The sequence below is a fragment of the Megascapheus bottae genome, chromosome 23, assembly GCF_031878675.1.
Source record: "Megascapheus bottae isolate mThoBot1 chromosome 23, mThoBot2.hap1, whole genome shotgun sequence".
Taxonomy (NCBI): domain Eukaryota; kingdom Metazoa; phylum Chordata; class Mammalia; order Rodentia; family Geomyidae; genus Megascapheus; species Megascapheus bottae.
In genome coordinates this window covers 2,965,914-2,985,572 of record NC_143531.1, presented here as the reverse complement: position 1 = coordinate 2,985,572, position 19,659 = coordinate 2,965,914, and the positions used below count along the sequence as shown (strand labels likewise).

General features: G+C 36.8%; 1 protein-coding gene across 1 annotated transcript in view; it reads left to right on the top strand.

Annotated features, from left to right (window-relative positions):
• Positions 1 to 19,659, top strand: part of Bltp1 (bridge-like lipid transfer protein family member 1) — a 160,631-nt gene that overhangs the window by 129,341 nt on the left and 11,631 nt on the right. Inside the window, exons 68-79 of the mRNA XM_090356623.1 lie at positions 1,007 to 1,260; positions 4,309 to 4,524; positions 6,174 to 6,354; positions 6,745 to 6,946; positions 8,726 to 8,887; positions 9,181 to 9,320; positions 10,234 to 10,435; positions 12,613 to 12,813; positions 13,522 to 13,701; positions 16,163 to 16,300; positions 17,369 to 17,626; positions 18,712 to 18,862. Of these exons, the coding sequence (XP_090212749.1) occupies positions 1,007 to 1,260; positions 4,309 to 4,524; positions 6,174 to 6,354; positions 6,745 to 6,946; positions 8,726 to 8,887; positions 9,181 to 9,320; positions 10,234 to 10,435; positions 12,613 to 12,813; positions 13,522 to 13,701; positions 16,163 to 16,300; positions 17,369 to 17,626; positions 18,712 to 18,862 (2,285 nt within the window). The remainder of the gene's footprint in view (positions 1 to 1,006; positions 1,261 to 4,308; positions 4,525 to 6,173; positions 6,355 to 6,744; positions 6,947 to 8,725; positions 8,888 to 9,180; positions 9,321 to 10,233; positions 10,436 to 12,612; positions 12,814 to 13,521; positions 13,702 to 16,162; positions 16,301 to 17,368; positions 17,627 to 18,711; positions 18,863 to 19,659) is intronic.

Here is a 19,659-nt window from a genome sequence, read left to right as displayed (position 1 = left end):
TTCTGGGTCTGAGCACTGTCCTTGGGCTTTCCTCAAGATCAGAGCACTATCATTTGAGCCACAGCACCACTTCCGGATTTTCTGTACCAAGGAATCGAACCCTGGTCTTCGTGCATGCTAGGCAAGCACTCTACCACTAGGCTAAACTCCTGGCCCTAAAATCTTAAAACTTTTATCTCCAGTTAAAACCCAACAAAAAGGAGGAACTGGAAGCAAGGCTCAAATCATAGATATACTACCCTAAGTGAAAAGACTGAGCCAGCAGTGCAAAGCTCTGTGTTTAAGACCTAGTGCTGGCAAAAATCAAAAAGGAAAAAAGCATATTTCGTTCATAAAATGAAAAATACCTAAATTCTATAAATATTTGCAGTTTTGATTGTAGGATTTCACTATGAATTTTATAGCCGCACTCAATAGTTTAAAATAATAAATTATTTTGCCTTAACATTACTTTATAAAAGCCAATTCTTCTCAGATTATACTGCAATGATAGAGGGAAGTGAGTAACTTAAATTAAGACATAGGAATTTTTGTTATTTTTGTTGTTGTTGTTGTTTTTTAGCTACCTAAAAGCAGTGGCCTCTTTGGGTATTTACTTCAAATTATTCCACATTCTTAAGTTTAGCTATTACTTGTTGTAGTACTTGACAAGTTACAGACACTGCATGCTAATTGCCACTAATTGCTCTCTCCGTCTGATTCATAGTTGACTTTTTTCCAACTTATCTGTCTTCTATTTGAATGGCTCCCTTAATTAACATGATTATAATGTTCATATAAAATGAAATTTCACTGTGATTTTTAAAATGTCAGTGGTATGACTGTGTGGTTTTACTTGCTTCCTTCTGTGGTATGCCATTTTGTGTGTTCTTGAGTGTGACCTTTCTATTCAAAGTGAGGAAATATCAACTCAGAACACTTTCTGTTGAGACTTACATATATTTTAGTGACTTGGGGACTTGAAATGTGAATCTGATTCAGGTTTTTTTTCTCATTTTACATTCAGTTTCCAGAGGAGACAGAACTGGACCTTTTATCAGTAACTCTTGAAGGTCCATCTCATTACTCATCCAACAGTGAGGGGTCGTGTTCCGTGTTCAGTTCTTCTAAAACTCCAGGTGGCTTTTCTGCCAGCATTCATTTCCAACCTGAGGAGGCTCGACGGGATGACAGTCTGTCTTCTACCAGTGAGGATTCTGACAAGGATGAAAAGGATGAAGACCGTGAAAGGGAAAGGTTTTACATTTATAGGAAGCCCTCGTGAGTAGCATTTATTTATTTATTTATTTACTCACTCTCAAGATCTTTAGGTGGTACTGCAGAGCCCAGAATGGAGCCTAAAGCATTATGCCTACTTTATGCCAGAAATTTTCTTGATGTATATACCTAGATTGAGTGAGACTAAGAGTCCTATCCATATTTTAATAGTTACTTAGCTTCCTTTTCTAATGTAAATGCATATATTTAATAACTTTATTTCTCCCATTTATTTCCTGGCAAGAAAAATGGAAATAAAAATGTCGTTATAAGTCAAATAAAGGAAAGGGTTATGTTTTTTTCTGAGCTTAGGTAATAACAAATTACAATGAAACACCTAACAGTAACATGTAAATAAGAAAAGTATTGAAGAAGACAATAAGTGGAAATTTTAACAAATTCTTGAGGAAGAAATAAGGTGAGATGATGTTACATAAAACTTTATCAGAATACACCCTCAAGAAAAGCTGGAAGGATTTTGGGAACGGATCTACTTACCCCTCAAGTGCAGTGGTGACAATAATTGTAAGGGTTTCTGGTAGTGACCGTAGTGGGAAATTGGCTAGACATACAGTCGTCATTCAAGTTAGTGTAGAAGAAACTTACCCTACCTTCAGTCTTTTCCTTTCTGAGCTGGGGATTCTTTTCTAAACTGATTTCAAGCTCCTAATTTCTGAATCTCTTTTATACGGGCATATTTTTGTTTTATTTTCTCATTTTTCTAGAATACATAGTCAAATAGTCTTCTAAGAAAAGTTTGTAATAAAGACACTTTTTTTTCATTTTTTCTGAGTCTCTAAAACAGCCATGCTATTCTCATTTTGATTATTGGGTTGAATATAAACTGTTCCAGTACTGACTAGTATTAAAATTTAGCAATTTTTTTCAATTCTATAAATATGACTTTTTTATATACATGTAAGTGTATAAATATGTATAAGAAATATATACACATTTTTAAATATCTGGGATTGTTTATTGAGACAGGGTCTAATTGTGGTAGTTTAGGCTGGCATTGAACTCTGGATCTTGCCTACACTGCTCACATGCTTGGATTATAAGCACATAACATGTCTGGCTTAATATCTGTTTTAACATGGACATTCTAAGTTTTTTGTTTTTTTTTTTTTGCCAGTCCTGGGCTTGAGCTCAGGGCCTGAGCACTGTCCTTGGACTTTTCTCAAGGCTAGAGCTTTACCACTTGAGCCTCAGCACCATTTCTGGCTTTTTTCTATGTATATGGTACTGAGGAATCGAACCCGGGTCTTCATGCATGCTAGGCAAGCACTCTACCACTAGGCCAAATTCCCAGCCCACATTCTAAGTTTTTTTTAATGATATTTATTTTCTTTAACAATTTATATATATATATATTGGCCCTTCCTTCCTTCTTTCCCTCCCTCCTTCCTTCTCTCCCTACCTCCTTTCCCCTCCACTTTCCCCTCCTCCCTCCCCCTCCATCTCCCTCTCCATCTCCCTCTCTCTTTTGTCAGTCCCAGGGCTTGAACTCAGAGCATGAACATTGTCCTTGGGCTTTCTCAAGGCTAGCACTCCACTACTTGAGCCACAGCACCACGTCCAGCTTTTCTATGTATGTGGTACAGAGGAATTAAACTCGGATCATTGTGTATGCTAGTCAAACACTCTACCACTAGGCCGAACTCTGCCACTTTTTTTTTTTTTTGGCCAGTCATGGGCCTCCTGAACACTGTCCTTGGACTTTCTCAAGGCTAGAGCTCTATCACTTCAGCCACAGAATCACTTTCAGCTTTTTTTTTTTTTTTCCTATGTATGTGGTACCAAGGAATCAGACCTGGGTCTTCATGCATGCTAGGCAAGCACTCCATCTCTAGGCCAAATTTCCGACCCCCTCCTTGCCACTTTTATAACTTTTTTTTGTTGGTTGGTTGGTTTGTTGTGGGGCTTGAACTCTGGGCCTGGGCTCTGTCCCTTGGCTCTACAGCTCAAGGCTGTTGCTCTACCATAGCATCACTTCTTTTTCTTTTTGGAGGGGCAGAGGGCAAGGGTTTGAACTCAAGCCCTGGAGTTTATTATATTTCTTCAATTAGCACTCTAATTCTTGACCCAGGCCTTTAGCCCTGCTGTTTATTGGTCATTTTAGGGGTAGGAGTTTCACAGACCTTTCTCTGCCTGGTTTGGTCTTGAACCACAATCCTCAGAGCTCAGCCTCTTGAATGGTGAGGATAATAGGTACAAGCCACCAGCACTGGGGTATTTTGGTGCTTTTTAAAGCATTTTTTTTTAACATTTTCATAGTTGTTTTAGTTTCTTCTTTGAATAGTAATTCCACAACTCACAGCTGTTTTCCTGGACAATTTATGTCTCCTTTGTTTTGCATTCATTCATTCTTTTTAGAAAACATTTTAAGTCATGTTTTTTCAAATGTAAATTAAATTAAGATAGCAATCATTTCCATGTATATGTTTTGATAAAAAAGATTACTTAGAAGAGAGCATTAGTATGAGCTTTTTAAGTTTCATACTGTATAATTAAATTTAATTGATGACTATGCTTGTAGATATCCAGTTTTCCTACTACTGTTTGTTAAAGACCATTGGTACTATTTTTCTTTATTTCCATATTCTTCTCTCTTTTAACCCAATTTTGTAATTTATGATATTTGATTTTCCATTATATTTTCATACATGAACATAACAATTCATTGATATAGTGCCTGGGCCTGTTTTCTCACTTAGTTCATAAAGTTGCTGTGGGTATCTGGTATATTTTATATACATTTATTAGTTTATTTGAAATAGGGAAGGGACAGAGAAAAACAAGATGATTGGGAGGGAATTAAGGGAGGGATAGTGGGAGAAAAACATGGGAAGGGGTATCAATATTCAAGAAGTAATGAACTTTAACCCCTCTATACAATAAAGTGCAATTTTAAAAAATTTAACCCATTAAACTGCAATTAGTACTGAGTAACTTGTGCAGGTATATGAATTCTACGTCACACATTAGAAATGGTTTATTAGAAGACTTCCCGTTTTATTATAAGTACTAATTGTTTATTCTTTTATCTAGACACACCTCTCGTAAGAAAGCAACAGGCTTTGCTGCTGTGCATCAGCTACTTACGGAACGCTGGCCAACAACACCAGTCAACCGCAGTCTTAGTGGCACAGCTACTGAGAGAAATATTGACTTTGAGCTTGATATACGGGTTGAAATTGATAGTGGGAAGTGTGTACTCCACCCAACCACCCTTCTACAAGAACATGATGATATAAGTTTGAGAAGGTAAGAACAGGGTTAAAAAAAGGTATACATAGGACCTCATCTGGTAGAAACACTAATCCTTTATCACTTAATTTCTATCACAAACATTTGTTTCTATCCTCAACATTCTGTACATTTAAAAAGTAGATGAGCATAATTTTTGTGATTATTTACATAGAGGGTTTTAAATATATATATTTTAGTCATGGGGCCTGAACTGTGGCCTAGACACTATCCCTGAGCTCTTCAGCTCAAGGTTAGTGCACTACCACTTTAGCCACAGCACCAATTCTAGTTTTCTGATGGTTAATTGGAGATAAGATTCTCACAGACTTTCGTGCCTGCTCTGGCTTTGAGCTGTGATCCTCAGATCTCAGTCTCCTGAGTAGCTAGGATTACAAGCAAAAGCCACCAGTGCCCTGCTCCAGTGCATAGTATTTTCTGAGAACTAGAAATGGATTTCTAATTTAGAGTCTGTGATTTTGTTAATTACAGTAGTTATGTGTTTGGAATTCTATTTTCAACAACTAGCATGCATTTTTCCTCCTCTGTTCTTGTACATGTTTCTGTTTTAAAAACAGTGCGGTATCTTGATTTTGGAGAGTTTGATGAATTCAAAAGGAAAAAAATTTAAAAAGCAGCTGTACAAATAGTCTTGATTAGACTAAGATACAATTTGTGGTGCTACCATTGCTTCCCATCATTAATGAAATGGCAGTATAAACGATTTAACATTAGATTTTTTTTCTTTAATCCTTTCTTCAATTCCTGATGGGACTACAAAAATAAAATAGTGCTTACAGTAAAATGAATTGTAGAAATACAGATGAAACAGGAATGACAGAATGTTGAAAGTTGTTAAAGTACGTATTTGAAATTTTTCATAAGGCCAGGCACTGGTGCCTTACTCCTGTAATCTTAGCTGAGATCTAAGCTCACAGTTCAAAGTTAGCCTGGGCACAAAAGTCCATGAGACTCTTACCTCCAATTAACCACCAGAAAACCAGAAGTGACACAGTGGCTCAAAGTAGTAGAACATTAACCCTGAGCAAGAGCTCAGGGACAGAGCCCAGATATCAAGACCCACCACTGACCAAAAGAAAAGGAAAGAAAAGAAAAAAAGAAAAAAGTTTTCATAAATAAAGATTTTTCAGTGGTCAGATTTGTCTAGTGAAGTTTTTACAAAATGAGAAAGAAAACACAAAAGGTAACATGTCTTACAATGATAAATGTAATAATCTGTAATAAACCTCTAATATAGAGTTTGCCTTCTACCTATAACAAAAGTTGCATTTGATCTATCATAAAACTGTGCAGTAGGAAGTGGCACTGTGTCTCAAAGTAATGGAGCCTTGAGCAAAAGAACTCTAGGGTAGTGGTCAGTCACGTAGTTCAAACCCCATAACCGACAAAAATTGTGCAGTAAAAAAACCATTACCTTAGAAAAAGTAATGGTAGCCAGGTGTGCATACCTGTAATCCACTTAAGTAGAGACATGGAGGATCATGAATTCAGAGGCAGCCTGGGATACATAAAGATCCACTGTCTCAAAAACAAAGAATACAAACAAATAGCTACTCTGTATTATTAAGAAATATACAATATTACCACCCCTCATTAAAACTATCTAGCTAAAATGTGCTGAGATTTTTTTTCTTTTTCTCTTATAGGAGTTATGATAGAAGTTCCAGAAGCTTAGATCAAGATTCTCCTTCCAAAAAGAAGAAATTTCAAACAAATTATGCTTCTACTACCCATTTAATGTCTGGGAAGAAAGTGCCATCATCTCTGCAGACAAAGCCTAGTGACTCAGAAACAACAGTATTCTACATTCCTGGAGTTGATGTAAAGGTGAAGACCTAATTGCCTAGGATAAGAGATTATTCCAAATGGTGTTTATTTTCTGTTATGTATGGTCTTTTGCTCATTAACTTAAAAATGATACTTTGTGGCTTATCTAGACATATTCTAGACTTAAGAACATATTAATTCCATATTGCCATTTCATTAACACAGCTTTTCCAATGAAAGTCTAACAAAAAAAGTTATACCAATATTCATAGCATGCTTTAAAGAATGTACAAGTTTAATCTTAGAAATGAAAAAAGCAGTGTTTTGCTGGGATTATAAAGCTGACTTACAAAAAGTCAAACCACGTGTTTATTCCTGGGCTAGTGTTTTATCACATTTTTAGTATTTCATCTGCAAAATTTTAATTTCAAAAAGTTTGTTTCACCACAGTTGCATTACAATTCCAAGACACTAAAGACTGAATCACCTAATGCTTCCAGAGGATCTTCCTTGCCAAGAACACTCTCCAAAGAGTCCAAGCTGTATGGTATGAAAGACTGTGCCACGTCTCCTCCTTCTCCTCCTTTACCTTGCACTGTCCAGAGCAAGACTAACACCTTACTTCCTCCCCAACCCCCACCTATTCCCTCAGGTATTTAAGGAGAATCTATTTCTATTACTTACCATTTTTCTCATAGCCTTTCATCATTCTACTTGCTCTATTGTTTAAGTAAAAAAGACATTGACTTGCCAATAGTGACTATTCAAAATTCATGTATGGTTGTATGTATCAGGCAGTTACTTTAGAATATCAGTTACTCATCTGAACAGTTTTCTTAACTAGATGTTTAGGACAGTATATGTTTAGAAAAGGATGGTTTTATGTAGTTCAAATTTGACAACTATTATCAAATGGAAACCAAATTTATACATATAAGACAGAGTACACTGTTCGGGGTTAGCTGTATTTATGTAAATTATGACAGCATATTACCCAAAACTTTGTGGCTTATAACATCAAACAGTTTCGGTTGATCAGAAATGCAAGGGCAGGTTGGCTTAGTGGGTCTAACTGAAGGTCTTCCAGAAGCTGCAGTCACTTAAATACTTGATTGACAGAGAAACCTTCCGTATATCCACTTACATGGCTAGCTCACTATGCTTCAGTTCTACACCATGTTAGCATTTCACAGGGCCACTTGAATATAATTTTATGACATTGTAACTGATGTCTTTTGAAAGGAGCTATCCCCAAGAGAATATAGCTTAACCTGCTTACCTTTAACAAAGCTACATGCCATTGCTTTGATAAAATCTTATGAATCATACAGATCATCAGAAGGAGGGAACCGGGGGTATGTTGGGAGCAAGGCTCACTGGAAGCTTTCTTGGGAATCTGGCTACCTCAGCCCAGGTTAGCTCACACACACTGTGGCAGAATTTCCAAATTAAAAAGAGTAATAGAAGCCTGGATGAGAATTACTTGAGAAGTGGCACTTAGGAGACAGAACTTAATATATATAAATTTGGTAAAAAGCAGTGAAAAACAGTGATGGTATCACTTAAATTTTTTATATTACTTTGATAAGGCACATTTCTATGGATTAAGTAAGTATGTGGTAGATAATTGTATGCCATTTTGTAATTGAGGAATGTTAAGGATCATTGAGAACATTTTTTCTACATTTACACGACTAAGAAATGTTGGAAACTTAATCCCAAATTAATTAAGATTATGTTAGTTGTTTTGTTCATTTGACTGAGTAAAGTAATTTTGTTAAGGAATATCATGGATTCTTGAATTGAGAAGCACTATGAGTGTATATAGGCTAAGTTATAGGAAATCCTAGAAACAGTGCACTGAACATTATTGTCAAAGTTCTCTCCCTTCTTAAAAGGACAAAAAGGACTAACACTAATGAGAGACTTAAGCAAGGATAAAGTTGAAAACTGAACCAAAATCTCTGTCTTAGAGCAAGTAAGAAGAACCATTGTGTGCCCATCACTAATGACCTTGGTTTTCTGAATTTTGATGTATCATTTCTGTCAACATTTGTATGTGTGTGTGCTGGTCTGAGGGTCTGGATGCTGTCCCTGAGCTTTTGTGCTCAAGGCTAGTGTTCTACCACTTAAGACACAGCTCTTCTTCCAGCTTTTCTTCTTGGTGGTTAAGTGGAGATAAGATTCTCATGGACCATCCTGCCCAGGTGGGATCTGAATTGCCATCCTTAGATCTCAATTTCTGAGTAACTAGTATTAGTCCTAAGCTACTGGCATTTGGCAGTCATCAACCTATTTTTATTGTCCTTAGGTTCTTAACCTGATGAAACTGGTCATATAAATTCTAGCTTCTTATAAATTTGTCATGTTTTATTGGAACTTTTTTTTATTAAAACCTATTAACTGGGCCTGACATTTACTAATGTTCTAGCCAAAGGAAAAGGAAGTGGAGGGGTGAAAACAGCCAAGCTGTATGCCTGGGTGGCACTTCAGTCATTGCCGGAAGAGATGGTTATTAGTCCTTGCCTATTGGACTTTCTGGAAAAGGCTCTGGAAACTATCCCAATTACACCAATTGAAAGGAATTACACAGGTAAGCATCCTCCTTATATCCTTCTATGTCACATGCCGGATGACTGAATTACTATACATTCAGAATAACTGGAAAAGAACCAGAGAGATCATCTAATCTCCATTTACAAAAGAAAAGGTTTAGTCCCGGGGAGATTACCTAATAATTTTTGTTTGATTTGACTTTAGGAAAGTAACAAAGACATTTGAAGCAAATATTGCTATGTATTCATACATGTGATCTCAATATTTGTAACTGGTTAGGGAACTTTTAATGGTGCACTTAATAAAACATACAACTGCATATTTTAACAGGTATCAGCTCCCAGGATGAAGATATGGGGCATTTTGAAATACCAGATCCCATGGAAGAGTCAACAACATCATTAGTATCATCTTCTACATCTGCTTACTCTTCTTTCCCTGTAGATGTTGTGGTTTATGTACGAGTTCAGGTAATGGACTATCCTTCTTTAAGAAAACTTTTTGTTATCTTTATTGAAGTGTTTCAGCATTATTTCTCTTTAAAGTTTTCTTAGTTTCAGGGTCTATTTGTCCATCTAAAATAGCTTAGAGGTTGCATGAACTCTGAAAAATATAAATTTACTTCTCTTCAGAAAAGTTGCACAGATTTAGGCTTTTAAAAATTTGAATCTTAAACTTTTATGGCCAAAACTGATAAGTTAAAATAAATAATTTTTAAAGCATTTTATGCCTTTGTGGGCATGTAGAAAATGTAAAAAAGTCACAATAGTATCTCTAGATTTTATGTGAACAGTTAGTAGTTTTTACTTAATATTTTATGCTAAAATGCTGTCTTTTCAGTAGGCTTTCTGGATTATGTATTAGCACAAGGTTGAACTCCAGGCCCATATGAGATCACTTCTTAAAAGCTGCCACCTGTAATTCCAACTGCTCAAGAGGCAGAGATTGAGAGAATCACAGAGGCCAACCTGAGCAAAATGTTTATGATGCTGTCATCTTAGTCAAAAATTCAGGCATGGTGCCTACCTCAAAATATAAATGAAAGAAGGTTGGAGGTATTGCTTCCAAGGTAGAGCACTTGTCTAGTTAGTGTGATTCCCTGAGTTCAAACTCCAGTACTTAAAAAACAAAATAATTTATGAACAATGTCAGCATAAATAGGTTTAAGTTTCAGAATATTACCTTTTTACAAACAATACCAATTTGTAAATACACTTGGTTCATATATAATATGTATCTGTTGGCAGAAGCTATGACAGGAGACACAATTCTGCTAAGACTCTTATGAGTAAGCATGATAAATTTGATATATGTGAGCTAAAGAGGAACCTTTGAAATCATGCAGATCCTTCAAACCCCCCTTTTTTAAATTTCTCTTCTTAGCCATCGCAGATCAAATTTAGCTGTTTACCAGTGTCAAGAGTGGAATGCATGCTAAAGCTGCCATCCCTGGATTTGGTGTTCTCATCAAACCGAGGAGAGCTGGAGACCCTAGGGACTACGTGTCCTGCAGAGACTCTGTCTCCTGGAGGGAGCACTGCTCAGAGCATGGCAAAGAGCTCAGCTGGCAAAGCTGGAGTGCCAGGTACAGAGACATGGCTTCACTGCTCCAGCAGAAACCTAGACAATATTCGAGAACTGGAATATTCATAGAAAATTATTAAGACCAGGGTTTGGAGTATAGCCCAGTTCTGGGTTATCAGAATTTGTATTAGTTCAGTAGTTTTAGCTCAACAAAGGATAACCTTTTGGTCTGAGTTTGCTTGTGTATATTATAAGCACTGTTACCAGAAATACCACTTAACAATCTATTTAAGTAACTTACAACACTTTGTTAGATTTTTACATTTAATAATCATTCATGTTATACAAATGTTCATTTTGCAGTGTAAATCTTTGAAAATTTTCATAACAAAAATAAGAAACTAAAAGATTAACTTCTTAGAAACAAAGCTTTTGCTAATGTGGCCAACTGTTATTTTGCACTTTACTCCAAAATATTGTGTTTTTATCTTTAAAGTATATTTGGAATTAGCTTATTCACCCTTTGTATGATAGTCAACAGATTGGTAGAGGGGTAGTACTGGCTACCAAAACCATCACAGTAATTATTGTTCATTATTTGAAAATGGAAAAGTATTACAATGTAATAAAACTAAGGAAGAATATTCCTTTATCATTGAGAATAGGTCTTAATCTCCTCTCTGGCATTGTAAATGCAGTCTTTTCCATTATGTAATGTCTTAAAATTTTAAATGTCATAAATATTTTCTCAGATTATGAACTAATAACTTGAATAGCTATATGATATCCTATCATTTTTATAATATACTTAAGATTTGCTGAGGACTTTTCCCTTAGAAAAATCCTCTCAGACTTTTTTTCCCTGGGCTGTGCTGGCATGATGGTCCCTTCCATTCTCAACCTCCTGTGTAGCTGGGCATGATAGATGCAAGCCACTGTGCCAGCTGTGAGTTGAGAAGGCTTGTATGAACTCTTCAGATTGAGCTAGCATCAATCTATAATCTTACTGATCTTATCCTCTGCAGAAGCTAGGAATACAGGTATAAGCCCAACACCCAGCCTTTTAAAGAAAAACATTTAAATAACATTGACAAAACAACCCTTATATCATAACTTCTTGAAAGTAGAATTTCTGAGTGAGACAATGTGAATAACTTTTTATGTGTCAGTAAAGGGGCATGGGCTGAGGGCTTTGTGCCCTTGCTTTGATTTTTTTTCAAACTCAGTTTGGAACTCTACCACTTGAGCCATGTTTTCACTTCCAGCTTTTTGCTGGTTAACTGGAGATAAGAGTTCCATGGAATTTCCTGCTTGGGCTGGCTTTGAATCATTATCCTCAGAGAACTGCCTCCTGAGTGGCTACAGGATTAGAGGCATGGGCTATCAACTTCCAACACCAGCACTGTTAAACATTTCTCTCTCTCTCTTTTTTTTTTTTTTTGCCAATCCTGAGCTTGAGCTCAGGACCTGAGCACTGTCCTTGGGCTTTTTCAAGGCTAGAGCTCTACCACTTGAGCCTCAGCACCACTTCCAGCTTTTTTTTCCCCTATGTATGTGGTACGAAGGAATCGAACCCAGGTCTTTATGCATGCTAGGCAAGCCCTCTACCACTAGGCCAAACTCCCGGACCAGCACTGTCAAACATTTTTAATTGTTGCCAGTGGGATTGGAGGTGAAATAGGCTATTCTGTACAAAGTCTGGTCTGGTGGTACATTTCATACAATATTCAGGGAGACTCATGTTTTTTATCTTTAAAGTATATTTGCAATTAGCTTACCCATTTAGTAAATGTTAATAGGAACAGTTTGCTGTATAGGAGAAATATCTTTTACTTCTACATTTGTGTAACTTCTTCTGTGTTCACTATTATCTACTGAAATGTGTATTCCAAATATACAATATGGTTTTTCAAGTTTGTTCTCCTTAACTGCTTAAACCCATCCCCAGGGAGCTCTTGACTGCTGCCTCCAGTAAGCAATAAATACATGATGTCCCACTTTTCTCATGCCAGACATGTACTAACAGTTATTTTAAAGACGAATAGATCATCCCACCTTGGTTTGCAATATACATTTCATTTTGATATTAAACTTCTAAATATGTTGGTCTCTTAATATTTAAGTGTTGCCATTGTATTTTTTGAAGACATGTATGACTTTTAAGAACCTGTTTGTGGCTGTATCCTTTACCTCTTTTTATGGTTTATGAACCTTTGGGGTTTCTTATATTCACTCTAGGTTCATCAGGGCTAGGCAGCCCCTTGGGCAGAAGTCGGCATAGTAGTAGTCAGTCAGATCTGACCAGCTCCAGCAGCAGCTCCTCTGGCCTGAGCTTCACAGCATGCATGTCTGACTTTTCCCTGTATGTATTTCATCCATATGGGGCAGGGAAACAAAAATCTGCCGTTTCTGGCCTCACGTCTGGATCTGGAGGATTAGGTATGCTTTATGCTTGTAGCTCTTGGAGCTTTCTTGTCATAAATCATTCTACCTGTAGTAATGTGTAAAAATTTAGATCAGAAGAATTTTACATTTTTTTCTTTTGATATGTTTTGTTTTTATAATAAGTAAAAATAGGAAGTAAAGGAATTCAAGTAAAATTATACAGTAACTTAAAAATTCAGAATGATTTCTAAGTGATATACACAATAATCACTTAAAATAGCAGAGCTGTTCTATGTTCCTTCCATGTGTAAATGTCCCTACTTGTGAAAGAAATTGTGTTCTATAAAAAGTTTAATTTTAAAAGGTGTAAGTCATTTATTACTTTTTAATGACAATTTAGTCAAATTTCACTTAACATTTTGAAGTACAGATGAATCACTGAAGGTGCAAATGATGTAGTTCGTATTTCTTTTCTTTTATTTAGACAAATCAGGATGTTACATGTGTGTCCATGCAGATGGTTGGTAAACAGTTGTAAAATCTACCAGTTAAGTTTATAGATTTAAGCCTATTAAACTGTGGTTAGGAATACTAGTGCTCATTAGAATTTCTTATTTAAAATTTTACTTAACCTAAGTGGTTTATATTTATGGCCAATTATAATACATAGGGTAGTGTTCACTGAAATGGATAGCTGTGTCTGTATGTACAAATGCACATGTAGAGATGTAGGCATTGGATTTTTTTGTTTGTTTGCTTTAGGGAATGTGGATGAAGAACCCACTTCAGTCACTGGTCGAAAAGACTCACTCAGTATAAACCTTGAATTTGTAAAAGTGAGTTTGTCTCGAATTAGACGTTCAGGTGGTGCCTCATTTTTTGAAAGTCAGTCTGCAAGCAAGTCTACAAGCAAAATGGATACAACATTAATAAATATATCTGGTATTCAATTTTATAGCTTTTTAAACTAAGATATTATTTTCCATATTAAGAGCCTTTGTTTTAACCGTGTTTAAATATGAAGTACTTAAATATTAAGCTTAATTAGCTGATTTAAAAGAGAATAATGACAGTTGAATCTTTTCTTTCATTGAAGAATATTAGTTTCTGTAATCAAACCCATGTAGATAAGACTTTATATGTTTAATACAGTGTGTTTACCTCTGTACCAATGGGAAAAAAATTAAGTTCCAGCATTTCTAGACCAATGTGGCTATTTCTATACAATGCCAACTGAACATGGAACAGTCCCAGCTTATAATACAATCTCAACTCAAACATCTAGTGCTGGACATGTGATCCAAGGGGCAAAATATACCACGTTCAACAATTAAAAAGTGTTTTTCTTCACTTTATCATGCATTAGTAAAATTTCTAACTTTTTCATGTTTGATTCTTCTAGTTGTGAGTGCTATAACTCCAAAGAGAAATACCAGTAAATTTTTACTTGACATTGACATGTAGATGGGTTCTAAAAGCTTTAAGAACAAGTTATATAACTGTGGGCAAGTCATTTGTTTACACTGTGGCTTAATTATTACATAAAGCTAAATGTGTATGAACATATTATAGAATTGAGCAGTACCTGGTGAAAACATAGTGACTAATCTAACAAAAATGGTATGGGGAGCAGGCATAAATCTGGCAAAGTCCTCTCTGTAGACAATGACAGGAGAGGATGATAAAATGCTATAACCTCCAAGAGTGTGGCCTAGCAGTAGAATGCTTGCCTAACATACATGAAGCCCTGGGTTCTATACCTTAGTTACCACATACATAGAAAAAGTCAGAAGTGTTTCTGTGGTTCAAGTGGTAGAGCACTAGCCTTGAGAAAGCTTAAGGACAGTGCCTAGGCTCTGTGTTCAAGCCCCAGGACTGGCCAAAAGAAAAAATGCTATAACTGAGGTGAATATAAAGAGGAAGAAATAATAAACTTTGTCTTTAGTGAAAAATCATGGAAGGTTTCACCAAAGAGATTATATTTGGGCCCTAACAGAAACAATAATTTTTGAGAATTACCTTGAAGCTAGCAACCTGGGATCCTGTGTGATCAAAGTATCAAAAAAAATGGTTCTTTGAGAGCTTACATTAGTTTGCTATGGCTAATGCATAGATATAACTTATTTTATCTATTGTATGAAGTAGGTGAGGCAAGGGAGAGAAAAGATTGGCTAGAGGTAACAGATGACAAAATAGACTGGACCATACTGTGGAGGGACTCATACACTAAGAAAGAAATTTGATTCTGATCTTTCAAGCAATGAGGCGCCATGAGGGGTTTTTTTGTTGTTTTTAAAGAAATGGGATGATACTTCAGATTGGTGTTATAGAAAGAGCTGATAGCACCATGACTGTGGGAATGGAAAGAAGCTTGAGGAAATGGTTTAAATTGACCAAGCCACAGTGAATGAAACTTGAACTGCAACAGTAGGAGAAAGGGAGTGACTTTTAAGGGAAAAAATAGGCAATCTACACAAGTTTAAAGTTGGCTAAGGAGTAGTTGAGGAAACAAAGTACCTAAAAAATTGCTTAGATAATTAAAGGGCCATAAGAGCAGTTGACTTAGATAAAAATTCCTGCAGGCCATTTTGGTGGAGGGGCCTGGGAGGCAGTTGACTGATGGGCAGAGTCATGGGCTCAGGCTGCAGCAGGGTCTTTGCTTTGCATCATTGGCATCCAAGTCTTCTAGAGGTGTGAGAGGGGGGGGGGGGTGCATACAGCAGGAGCAAAGAAAGCCAAAGGAGGAAGCTGTCTGGTGCTGTCTTTTTTTTTTCTTATTGTGGTGTTTGAACTCGGGGCCTGGGTGCTGTCTGTGAACTTTTTCACTCAACATTAATATTCTACCACTTTGAGTGGCAGCGCCAATTGGAGATAAGAGTCTCATGGACTTTTCCTGCCAGGGATTGGCTTTAAACCATGCTCCCTTGGTATCAGCTTCCTCAGTTAGCTAGGATTACAAGCATGAGCCTGAGGCTTGAACTCAGGGCCTGGGCATTGTCCTTGGCCACTTTTGCTCAAGGCTAGCATCCTAGCTGTATTCTGTCCAAAAGGTTGGTAACCGTTGAGGTAAGTTATACCCCAGTTCATACTGACAGTTCCTTTTTCTTGACAGGGAACCTATGTTGCAGTGGAAGGCACTGATCTTTAGAAGCTCTCTGACAATTTCATAAAAAAGTAGATATTAGAACCCCAAGTCCTCATCCTGGACAAAGATCATAGTTGTACAGTACAGATTCTGTCATTTACAGGAGGCTACATAATTAAGTATAAACTGCAGCTTATTTTTTACCTTTCATGAATTTTAACAGTAATTCAGCTGTATAATTTGTCTTATCCCCCCATGTAAAAATACTAAGTTTTAAAAATCTGTTAAAGGTTCTAACAAATTTTATTTCTATATCAGCTGTTTGTGATATAGGGTCTGCCTCCTTTAAGTATGATATGCGCCGACTGAGTGAAATTCTGGCATTTCCAAGAGCTTGGTACAGGAGAAGTATTGCAAGACGTCTGTTCCTTGGAGACCAAACTATAAATTTGCCAAGTAAGCTTGTTATATAATTATAATTAGGTTGCCTCTAATTTTGGTTGTAATAGTTTCACATCCATGATTGAAAACACAAACTTTGGCTTACAAAAGTACTGTGTAATTCATTCACTTATTCCAAAAATGTCTAGAAATGCCTACCACTGGGCATATATCACAAAAATACACAAACATCCTCTTGAAGATTATATTCTAGCCAATATCTTATTCTATTATTACTCTATAATCTTTGTAAAATCTGGAAGTGCAGGTACATAATTTAACCATCCAAGTTAACCATGACTTAAGCACAAAGAAAAAATGTTGACAAATGTTACCATTTTTGCCTTCATTTGATAAAAATATCCGGGTTTTATATATTGTTGTGCTCATAGGAGAGTTGTGAAAGGAAGAGTACAGTCATTCTGATAGCAATAGAATATTAGAGATCCTTCGCTGGGCACTGGTGGCTCATGCCTATAATTCTAGTTACTCTGGAGGCTAAGACCACAGTTGAAAGCCAGCCTGAGCATAAAAGTCATTGACACTCTTACTCCAGTTAACCATCAGAAGGCTGAATTGAAGGTATAGCTCAAGTAGTAGAGCACTAACAGTTGTTGAGCAAGTCAGCTAAGCATGATCAAGAGCTCAAGGCCTTGAGGTCATGCCCTTGGACTGGGTTTAGGATTGAGTCTAGTCCTTCACCTCTACAATGAGACTAGATTTCTCCTTTTCATGCAGTATCTGTGAAAATTAAATAACTGGAATGTTTTGCAAACTATGAACTGCCAAGTAGAGAACTAGAGGGGCTCTACATTATGATTAAAAATGTCTACATGAACTTTTGTTTGTTTGTTTGTTTGTTTGTTGCCAGTCCTGGGGCTTGAACTCAGGACCTAGGCACTGTCCTTGGACACTTTTTGCTCAAGGTTAGCACTTGGCCACTTGAGCTACAGCACCACTTCGACCTTTTCTGAGTATATGGTACCAAGGAATTGCTAGGTGAGCACTCTACCACTAGGCTAGGATCCTTGCCCTACACGAACTCTTTTATCATACAGTAATTTTACCTTTTTTTTAAACCAGCATCTGGTCCAGGGACACCGGATTCCATTGAAGGGGTTAACCAGCACCTTTCCCCTGAATCATCAAGGAAAGCTTACTGCAGGACTTGGGAGCAACCAAGTCAGTCAGCCTCCTTCACTCACATGCCTCAGTCACCTAATGTATTCAATGAACATGTGACAAACAGCACCATGTCCCCAGGCACAGCAGCCCAGAGCCTCAAGTCCCCAGCCTCTGTGAGATCAAGGAGTGTGTCCGATTCTTCAGTTCCTCGAAGAGGTAACAGCACATTTTTGGTTATTAGTAACCCTCCAGTGTCCCCAAGATAATAACCCTTAGTTGCTCAAAGATTTCTGCCTCAGTTGTAGAGAAATGCAGTCCCAAAGTTTTCTTTATGATAAATTAAGGGGGAAAACAATAACATTTCAAAGTATTGCCAGGAGAAGAAATTATATGATGGCTAGTAGCTTTGCAAAGGGATGGAACAAAAAGAACACTGTAATGTGCTTGTGCATTATAGTTACTTTTAGGAATAAATTGATACAGTGTTATAAACTTGGTATCATGATATTCAAAAAGTTAACTCTTTTATTCATTCAGTCATTCTCATTTCTTCATCTAGTCAATATATTTTTTAAACACTTGGGTGAAGGATATCATCTTGTGTTTGAAGTGTATAAGAACAAATCCTATGGGTTTTGTCACAAGGCAGAGTCAAAGTATAATGTGCAAATGCATAGGGTTTGATTTTCATACTGAGTGCATTGGAATCCAGACACCTCAGGAGTATTAGCATTGCAGGAAGGGGCTTTGCCTTGCTCACTTGACACCGTGTGATTAAGAAGACCTGAGGTGAAGAATTACCATGCATACCAAAATTTCCTCACAGAAAATGAGGCCACACAGAATTTTCCAAGTTTCTCAAGAAGTAAGGATATCCCACTTACTAAGCTTTTTATGAAATAATAATGATTTTTGAGGCTGCATGACAACTGTACTAAACATTGAGTTCTTATACAACATTAGTGTTTTCTATATTTTATCTTTCAGAATAAATAGATAGGGTGATTTGGTGATTTTTTGATTTGTAATAAGCTTGGCTGTTTGTTTTGTTTTGTTTTGTTTTTGGCCAGTCCTGGGTATTTGAACTCAGGGCCTGAGCACTGTCTTTGGGTTTTCTCAAGGCTAGAGCTCTATCACTTGAGTCACAGCACCACTTCCGGCTTTTTCTATGTATGTGGTACCGAGGAATTGAACCTGGGTCTTCGTGTGTGCAAGGCAAACACTCAACTGCTACGCCAAACTCCCAGCCCTAAGCTTGACATTTATGTGAACAAATGTTTATTTGATTTTTCTTCCTTTAGATTCCATTTCTAAAACGTCAACTCCTGTTAACAAGTCCAACAAAGCAGCCAGCCAGCAAGGGACCCCCTGGGAAACACTTGTTGTGTTCGCTATCAACCTGAAGCAACTAAATGTGCAAATGAATATGAGTAACGTAATGGGAAATACAACGTAAGCTATTCCAGTAAAAAGAAACTACATTTAATATCTGTAATTTTCTTATATTATAGCAGAGCATCTCAGAATACTTTATTTTTTTTTTTTTTTTTGCCAGTCCTGGGCTTGAGCTCAGGGCCTGAGCACTGTCCTTGGACTTTCTCAAGGCTAGAGCTCTACCACTTGAGCCTCAGCACCACTTCCGGCTTTTTTCTATGTATGTGGTACCGAGGAATCGAAACCGGGTCTTCATGCATGCTAGGCAAGCACTTTAACCACTAGGCAAACTCCCGGCACCTCAGAATACTTTCTAATGATAAAAATATTTGAGACAGTCAACAATATTGGTAAAAGATAATAAATTGTTTTTAATTCTGAAAATGGCTTAATTGTAAGGATACCACTCTAATACAAAACAGCAAGAAATGTGTTCTAAAGAGGAATTAAGTGAAGTAAACCAGACTCAAAGGAACTTAGGCTCAATGGTTTCTCTCATTTGTCATAATCAGTAGAAACCTTGGGCTCTACTAGCAGAGATCTGCAATAGAGCAAAATCTTGATACATAAGGCCATATAGTATGAAGCTAATTGAAAGGACCTCCAGGATATTGAAACAAAAGCCATATAACGAATGATTGTTGTCCCTAATGTACTATGTTATCTCTCATCTCCTTTGCTGTCCCTTGAGTATCTCATATTGTTACAGTATCTCACTTTGTTATCTGATATATTGAATTTATTTGTATTTGGTTATTTGAAGTTTGATAGGGAAGGGGGGAAAACCAAGACGGGTGGGGGGGAGGGTAATGGGT